General features: G+C 32.7%; 2 protein-coding genes across 2 annotated transcripts in view; both read right to left on the reverse strand.

Annotated features, from left to right (window-relative positions):
* Window positions 1-2,070, reverse strand: part of LOAG_17860 (hypothetical protein) — a 6,335-nt gene extending 4,265 nt beyond the window's left edge. Inside the window, exons 1-6 of the mRNA XM_020450523.1 lie at window positions 2,031-2,070; window positions 1,554-1,715; window positions 1,305-1,428; window positions 1,040-1,120; window positions 655-776; window positions 130-295 (exon numbers count right to left, since the gene is read on the reverse strand). Coding sequence (XP_020305786.1) covers window positions 130-295; window positions 655-776; window positions 1,040-1,120; window positions 1,305-1,428; window positions 1,554-1,715; window positions 2,031-2,036 — 661 coding nt within the window. The 5' untranslated portion in view covers window positions 2,037-2,070. The remainder of the gene's footprint in view (window positions 1-129; window positions 296-654; window positions 777-1,039; window positions 1,121-1,304; window positions 1,429-1,553; window positions 1,716-2,030) is intronic.
* Window positions 2,071-8,312: 6,242 nt separating this feature from the next.
* LOAG_09858 (hypothetical protein) lies at window positions 8,313-9,214 on the reverse strand (the record flags this gene model as incomplete). Its single annotated transcript, XM_003145385.1, has 3 exons — window positions 8,313-8,510; window positions 8,699-8,773; window positions 9,122-9,214. The coding sequence occupies 3 exons, from the start codon at window positions 9,212-9,214 to the stop codon at window positions 8,313-8,315; spliced, it is 366 nt and encodes a 121-aa protein (XP_003145433.1).
* Window positions 9,215-9,575: the final 361 nt, after the last annotated feature.

Here is a 9,575-nt window from a genome sequence, read left to right on the forward strand (position 1 = left end):
GGGAGAGAGAGAGGGAGAGAGAGAATCTTTTATCTTTCAATACTACACGTTGTATCATGTGGAAGAAATATCGTTGGCACTGTAGACTCAAAATATTTTGACATTGCAATACTTATTATCATTATCAACCTGGCAAAGTTATTGACGATGAAGTAACAGCTGTCGGTTTTTTCAACATTCTTGATGTAATTTTCGTTACTGATGTTAATTTGAATAGAATAGGCATCTTCGATAAATCCGTTTTTCTCACATGCCATGAAGTTGTAGTCAATTTAAAAGGTATCAACTTTGTCACCTGCCAAAATGTTATCAATTAAATTAATATGTTTTAAGCAAAATTCATTCACTCTTTTATTATTTTTTTCCATGTTTTTAAATCTTTTAATTGAAAATTCTCGATTGTAATCGCTTTTTTATTTCTTAATTGTATTTCTCTTCCAATAATCTTTAGCGTTTCACCTTTATTATCTTGTTTAGACTTTAAGAATTTTTCAATAAAATAAATACACTCTTTTACCTACTTTTTCTTTTTTTTTCATTTACTTGATGGAAAAAAAGGCTTATCCAGGACGAAAAATTTCGCTCAAAACATGCCTCATTTTCTTTATAAAAAAGAAAAAAAATCAAAAAAAAAGATTTCCGCTCATAACATGCCTCAATCTCTTTCATAACAAGCACCGGTACTGGTGCAGTTTGTTCCTCGTCCCGAATAATGGGTGAACCGGATACAATCATCTGTTGCAAATACAGATCCGGCAATGAGCAGTTACATCGACCTGAAATTCCAACAATTAACCTTCATCTAACACGTACTTCTTATCCTTCTGGTAATGAAAATCATAATTTAGATGTGAAAGTGATTCGAAAAAAAAACATCGATAGTCTTCAACAGCATCCAAACATACTTGACCTTCCAAGTAGAAGTAATTTGGTTAGCCAGTGGCTTATCTTCCTTATCAAGCTACTAATATGAATCTTTGAAAGTTTTAATATATCAAAATATTCAATTGCAAAAATTTTTTCAATTTTTAGGTTTAACCATTAATGCCTGGCTCTCCTTCCTCACCGATATTACCAACCAATCCAGTTGGACCAACTTTACCCTGTTGACCTTTTTTCCCTGAAAAACGTACAAACCATTAATTATTTCTCTTACTTCTTTAAGGCTATCAAAAGTCTAAAAGATTGGTTATGTACGATATTTTGATGTTCTCATAAATGAATTGACAAGTTTATAAAAAGTAATAGTATCGTTTTGACTTTGTGAAGTTTTATTTTAGTCAAAGATTTGGGAAGGACGGTACCGGGAGGTCCAGGAACACCTTGTGGTCCTGGTCGACCGGGTGGTCCTTGAAAAGCCATTAATTTGCGGCCAGTTTCGGCACAGTGACGATAAATACGCTTACAGGATGTTTCGAAAACAATCTTCTGAAATTTAAATAGTCCAATCTTTTTAATTTGAAACATTAAATTATCAAAACTTTGAAACTTTAATTTTTATACTGCATAATTTTGAACATTAGTCTTCGTTTTGCGAGAGAAAATTTTGTTACAGGAATAATGGTATCCTGTCCAACGTGCACAATCCATTGGTCGTGATTTCCAGCGGATGGTAGTGATAACAGTTGCGAGTGCTCAACTGTTGGTCGTTTCACTTCCGTAGATTGTCGTCTTATCCGAGTATGCATCACGCTGTTTTTGTCACATTTCAGCATCTTTGAAAAAATTCAACATTTTTCAGCAATACAGCTTGGCGTTGTATCACTACTATTTAGATGCATAATTTTGTTGCAATTTGCAGACCAAATGACAAAGTAATCAATAATGCTATTCAAAAACATTGTTGTTTATCAGTTAAATCATGCTACTTACTTCAATGTCAAAGTTAGAAAAATTGTCACAACCCGTAAATGGATATGTAATAAGAATGCTAATGTGATATGGGAGTATGGTATGGTAAAACAGGAAGAAAGTAAATAGATGAGGTAAAATTGAAAGAGTGCGAGGTGATGATGTAAAAGTAGTTTTACCTGCATTCGTATGGTAGTATCGGAGTAGAGTAGTATAAGGAGAAATAAATTTGCAAAATGAATAGTGTAAAGGTATTGAAGCCGTCGATGGTAGATAGTCATACAGAGGCATGCAGGAGACTCTTCCTCACTTAGTTCACTCCGACTTTCCGGAAAATGTTGACCTATAGGATGAAATAAGAGATGATAGCACTCACTGTGTATTAAAAATATATAAACAATTCATTTATAGCAGATAGCGAGCCATTCTGATTTGCTCGTTTCAAATATTTTATGCTATCTGTCGGATCTCTGTTTACATTTCGGATTGTGGGAACATCAGGAAAAGCTTGAAGATAAATCACAATAACACTTTACGAGAGTGAGAAGCAAATTTTCACTAAATAACCATTGCTAAATAAAATTCAATTCGTAAAGTTCATGGATTTTCGCATTAATCAAGTCATTGTAAGTGGAGGAACTATCGAGAATCCACGAATAAATGATTTCGGGATATTTATAATCCAGCATAGCATGGGTTACAGGAAATAGAATAAGCCGTTTGATTGAAAATATTCTCCAGTAACGAATAAAGCATACACAAGAGCTCAAGATTAAGGAAAATGTAATTGGAAATGTTCACACCATTATTATGAAAAGTCCTGCGCTTGCAAAAATTGGAAATTATTGGCGTACATATGCGACTCATTACGATATCTTGCAGGACTTTTCCCAAATTTCCGTTTTCCCACATGGGATTTTCTAAGAGCGTATTTCTGAAATTTTATTTTGTGTGTCACACATTTATGCACTCCCAAGTCCGATTAATCATTTCTCTTTTTCCTTCCTCCAACTTCATCCATTTGCTTGGTGTAACCAGTATTTCTAATTAATTTAATTTTATTTTTTCATTTCTCAAAGGTTTTTCTTTCCTTCTTCAATAGAATAACATCACTTAGTCACTGTTCCTGATCGACATCTGGTATCGCCATCAGGAAAAACCGCACGATACCAGAATATTCTGAAATAGAATATCTCCAGAGATTCAGCTATTTACATCTTTGTGAAGAAGAAACACAAACAAATAAAAACGAAATTACTGGAGAGGTGTCAACTTTTCTCCCTACTGTGCTTGCTTTCCTTCATTTTAGCTCTAGAATTTATTTGTTCTGAAGGATAAATTCAAAACAGCTACAGTTTTGTTCGAAAAGTTGGCAAAGTTTTGCAATTTTCTATGAACAGTATTCCTTTGTAATCAAATTTTGAGTTTGTTTTCGTTCATTTCAAGTTTCTTCAGAATAGGGCAATGACCTTCAATAACCATATTTCGACATTTAGAACAAAAAAAAAATTCATTCATTTATGATAATTTTATGTGTAACTTACAGAGGTCATTAGTCTTGACCCAGAAATGAACATGTAGCTCCTAACGCAAAGAAATACATATCAATGTTAAAAAGTTCCCCATTCGATATTGCTTGCAAATTCATCTTATCCTTTAAAAATGATGTACGATTGAGATCATCATTAAAAAGGTTTATTTATAATTTCCTCATTATCAGGCTTGGATTTTATCATATTGCTTTTTTTTCAACAATGATTTTTTCAGTAATTTGTTTCATACGAGATGCGGTGATTTTTTTCACTAAAAAAAATTAAACTTCTGGTATTTCATTATTTCTTTGCATCAAAAATCAGTTCAAATATAAAAAAATTAGTTCTTGCTGTGGATTGTTGCTAGTAAATTTAGCCTGCTATTTCGCACTTAAGCTTTTCAGTATAAAATTGCTTGCCCTAATTAATTTCAAAAATAAAGTTTAATAATCCCAAGCCTTTTAAATAATTGACTTCGCATTAAAAAATGTCATCATTGAATTGCGAAATGAGTGCCTAGTCTTGAAAGAAACATTATATATGTATTATGTTAATTAGAAATAATTTCTAATTTAAATTAAACTCTTTCTTTCCACTCCCAAATTTACTTGGGATGCGCATTTCATCGATTTTGAATATATTATTCAATAGAGCCTTCGGAAAGCTTCATGTTTTATTCATGCTGCAATAAATGACGCAACAGTAAATTGCTTCACATAATTTAAAATGTTCCGATTCTGTTATAAATCTTTTTTATGCACTTTTTTTCTATTCCGAAAATTTTATTCTGATATTGATAAAAGTGATCAAAGGGAATAAATAAATAGCTAAGTTATTTCTCTGTTTGTTTAGCCAATCTTTTACCATCCGCCTTTGTATACCTTTAAGCTGCAAGTATGCTAATGCCTCTGATATATGTCATCAACCTCATCTTGCACTTGCAATATTACCAAAATGATTGTATGTCAATTTCCCTCAACAGAATATTAAATTATCGCTTACATCTATAACGCATCAATTCTCAGCATAGAGGATGAAATTTCCAAAAAAAAAAGAAAAAAAAACCTGAAAAATGCTTTCATTCATTCTGGGAATTTTGATCAACTCAGCAAGAACTCGTCATATTATTTTTCCGTCAAACCAAATATTTCTGACTTAAGCTATCGAGAAATTTGTATATATCACTTGGCTTATACTTCCTTTCTTTCACTTAAGGAAAAGCTTTTGGGAATATGTTACTTGTACAATGAAGTTGGGGATTAGTATACTATCCATATATTTCTCTCTTCAACATCCATATAATTCTGGCTCCAGAAGTCATTACTTATATTAGGCTCATTGCATTTCACTACATTCATCGATGCTACTTTTGTTGTATTTTATTAGAATGTGCTATAAGCAAATACATCACCGCTTTTTCTTGATCGATCAGGCAATTTCAGCGGTACTTTGAAATTCTTCATTTTATTTATTTCCGATAAAATTTATTTAAAAGCCAAATGGACCAAACGAAGGCTTTCCTCACAAATGAAACTTCATTAGTACATCTTAGGCATTCTAGGATTTCTACTCTGCGAAGCATGTGGCCCAGACCATTTCGCTACTAACATCCTCGGCTGTTTAAAACATTCTTATCAAGAAGTCATCTTGACATCACTTTACAACTTATTATAATTTACTCATTTAATAACTTGTACGTTTCGTTTGACGTTTAGAAAAAGAACAGGAAAAGCAACGGTAGCCTGGTATTCATTTCGCGCTCTCCATCTAGTCCGATACAATCCAAAATTGTTTTATATTCAAAATTGTATTCTACAAAAACTAAACTAAAATGTCTCGTATATGTAAGTTTGCCTTTAGAAAATCCACAACTGTTTTCAAATATATATATCCAGTTAGAAAGGATTTTTTTTTGCAAAAGAAAAAGTAGACCAAAAGGTCGGAGACAGTGAATTTTAAAGCTTCTTTCAAAATAGGATCAATTTTTAAGCTTTTAATAGGTGAGACACAAATTAAATAAAGGTCCTGTTCTGTTATGGCCACAAGCGCCTTGGACAATATTTTTTTTTCCCAAGAACACTAATGGAAAAGAAGGAAAGCAGTGTGGGACAAGTTTCTTAGAAAATTTTCGAAAAACTAACTGCTAGAAAAATTCATTGTTTAGATGTTTTCCATAGAAATCTTTATTACATCGTGAAAAGTTCAAGGAAGTGAAATTATCGAGAAAGTAAAGAAGTTAGTCAGGTAATGAACTCTTTTGCTTTTTGAACTCATTCTATATTGGCTGTTGTTATCATTATGGTGATGATAGTAATGATGGTTTTAATTATGGTACTACTCGTGATGAATAATGTTAATCACGATAATTGCTGGTCAAAAAAAAAAAATGAAACGATAAACTTACTGATAAGGAGAAATGACATCAATATTGCTCTGCAATAAAGTGATAACATGGAATATTATCCTTTCAAATTACGAGAATTTCGATATTGGAATATCAATGTGCTTTTTATCGTCTTGATTCATTTCGAAAAAAACAACAGTATGCACTGCTAACTTGGTGATTGTCGAACTGATTCGAATTTTGTTTTGAAATGGGAATTTTTCATTCCAGTATCTTTCTCAAGTCTTTTCTTTTGTTCCAAATAGAGTGCTATCATTCCAACAAGCTTTATTTTTAAATCATTGCGATACTTTATGGCTGATCACTTCATATCATGAAAGTGTTAACATCAGGTGGCTTTTCGTGATTCCATCTATGATCCATATTTTTCAGTTCATCAATAATTTTATTTTGACCTATTAAGATTCCCAGTTTTATTCCGATCATCTTCCGCTTGCACTACAATAACGTAAGATAACACATATGATGTAAGTATTCTTACCTCATATATGATGCAAGAAGTATTCTAAGAAGTATTGTAAGTATTCTCATCTTGTCTTGTCTATGACAGATGGATGAGCCTGATGTTCACATGAGGCTTTATATATGCAAACTGCAGCCAAGACTAACAAAGGATCATTTTTCAACAATTGCATGCCGCATTTGCAGCTTTTTTTCATTTCTTCAACTACCGTTTTACTTCTAAGAAAGTTTATTTTCCTATTTGATAACGTTATTCTTAACTGACAATGAAAAAATCACTTCAAAAATTTTCAGATTTCTGGAAGAGGTAGAAATAGATAAAAAAAACTTCAGTTTTTTACCAAATACATTATCTTCACGAAGTGACTATTTCCAAAGTTATTTAGCCTAAAACTGCATCGGTTTGGGATATCAATCTACTTGAATACTGCTAAAATTCAAACGGAACATTTCTCTTTTAAACATTCTCATTCCATTTTTTAGACTTTTTGTAACGGATCAAACGGCTCAAATGTGCATAAATTAATCGAGCATAAAGAGTATGTCGGAAAATAGAAATATTTTTGCAGGTAAAAACTAGTTTTTGGAAACCTACGAACGAAAGTAAACCACTAGCAGACTCAGAAAGAGTTATTTGCATAATCCTTTGTGTCAAAAAGTGCCGAAGAAAAAAAAAAAGCACTGAAGATAGGCACGATAGTTTGCAATGTTAGAAGCTGAGTTGTGCACTCAGCAAACGCTCTCAAATCTGTGTACCATCATTATGAGATGTTTGTGTGTGCCATTTGCGCCCAACAATGTAAACTCATTCTATTCGGTTGAACAAAATCTTGATAAATCAATGCATGAACATGAACGATACAATCCCGCCGCAACGTAATGTTAAAACACGGCAATATTGATTGAATTTTTTTAGAAGTGAGATTCTTCTCTCTCTCTCTCTCTCTCTTTCTTCTTTTATTCTCAAATTTTTGTGGACATAGTTGTTGTGAAATAAATCACTGAAGAGGCCATTTGAAATGAGAAATTGAATGATTGGAAGTGAACGGCGATTTATCTTCTACTGTTTATTCAATTTAAGCTTACTGATAGCTTTCATTTTTATTGCTAAGTTTGATTTGGTTAAGAAAAAAATCGTTTATAGTTGAACATACAAAGCCATCGTTTACGTATTTAAATGTAAAAAAAAAAAAAGCAGGTCATCTAGGAAGAAAGAGGGCGAGAAGTGATATTTTGAATATGAATCGGTATGGAATAAGAAAGCTTATTAATATCCAAGAATAGGTTGGTTTGAAATTCTACAGAAGAATTTCTGGATAATCTTCGATCTTATTGTTATCCCATTGAATATATTTCCTGGAAATTTCAGACAGCGGGGAAAAAATAGCTAACATGTTAGCTATGGCTGGATTATTGAAACCTTTGATGGCGTAACAAGGAAAATAACTTGCTATACTGTTCAATGAATTTCTTAAGTTTGCTGAAAGTTTCTCTCATTTTTGTGGTTCTGTGATGAATTGAAGTTTCAATTTTGAAGTAGCAATTGAGAAGTGAGCAAAGTGTCAGGTGTAAATGATCAGTTATCTCATGAACCTCTTACCAGCTGTTTGTATTCGTTTTGCAGGCGGATAAGTACATATGAGTTAACTAATTCTAGTCGAATCAGTCTCCAGTGATAAATTTAATTTCCTGTTTGACAAAGGATTTGCTAAGAGTTAGAATCAGTGCTAAATTCGAACAAGTGACAGGGTGACATGATTGCACCTCTAAAGTTTATATACCTCAAATGGTAGATTAGAGATTGAATGCACTTCCCAGCTGATTTCATAGACTTGCATGAAAAGGACATTCTCGAAGGTCTAAAAAAAATGTGTCCTCTCTCGCATCGCTTTAGTTTAGTGTAGCTTTTTTTTGCTTTCATTAATCTCTTCATCGTTTTCGCTAATGATCGTTAAGCTAATGATCGTTCGTCAATAGGACGAAGAAATTATTTTAAAGCTAAGATGGAATAAGTGACGGAAGTGAATTGTATTCAGAATATAAGCTATGTATTAAAAAGCAAATTATGACGGTATCAATGAAAGATGGTTTAAAATGCTGATTTCTGATGCTGTTGATTTATAGATCGATAGATGACGAACAATGATCGTGATGGTTTGACAATTCCTCTTCTGTGATAAAAGTCGCCGCGTTGATACCAACTGGGACAAGCAGTGTAATAGTTTTTGGATGTTCTTCACTTTCACGTTGAAATCATTTGCCTGGCAGATGTAAGTATCATTAAACATTCAAAATGTGGAAGTTTGTATTTTGAAATTACTATCAGTTCATTTTGAGACATCTCCGGAAATGCACTTTCACGAAACTTAAGGTTTCGCTAAAAGGCATTAAGCTTTGAGAAGCTGCCAAATATGATGTCAAACTTACCCGATCATTTTTACAAATATACCTGAAAAGTTTTCATCCACGTCTTAAAGGATCCTTCAGGATGAAAATATATTTTGACCAGAAAACCATCAAGAACCTAAAAATAATCAGAAATGGTAATTGTTTTCCGATTTTGCAGCAGCATTGGTAATAACTACTCTGAATGATTGGTAGATAGCAATATCGAAAGAAGGTAAAAGAGGACAAAGAATTCAGGAGACCTATCTTCAGAAAAATGAAAATTTGTATATGCGTTTGAATTTCTCACCTGACATATGCACCCGGATTGAAAGCTGTCAATTTGAGAAATCAAAATTCTACTTCTTGCAGGCCAGGCTCTACTCCTGTTCCAGTCCCTATCTCCACTACGTCTGTTCCTGTACTAGTTCTTGGACTACTACTGGATGGGTATTTTATTTCAACGTCATTTGGTAAATAAATACACCTTTAGCACTACCTTATCATTATCCTCATACTCTGCAGTTCTTAATGCAAGTATGTTAACTATTCTCCTTTGTTCTATTCCATTCCATTTCATTTCATTTCATCAAATGCCTCCCTAAAATGCATTATGCTGGTTAGATATATGTCAGTTAACACTAACAATTTATTTCAGTTCCTAGTCTTTAATTGACCTCTCCCCTCATTACCATTCTCTTTAATGTTATTTTTTTTTTTTTTGTTGTTTATTGATCTATTATGAACTCATCAAAACATCAAATTGATAAGCACAGTAAATATATAACAGTGACAACCATTTTATTATGTTTAGTTAGGCAATTTCACTGAGATTATCAGTATCAGGTTTTAGGATAGTATCATTATTCCCCACATCACATCCACTAATCACATTTAATCACCAACCTCTCTCTCTCTCTCTCTCTCCTCCTCTTCTCTCT

The sequence above is a fragment of the Loa loa genome, assembly GCF_000183805.2.
Source record: "Loa loa unplaced genomic scaffold supercont3.140, whole genome shotgun sequence".
NCBI lineage: Eukaryota > Metazoa > Nematoda > Chromadorea > Rhabditida > Onchocercidae > Loa > Loa loa.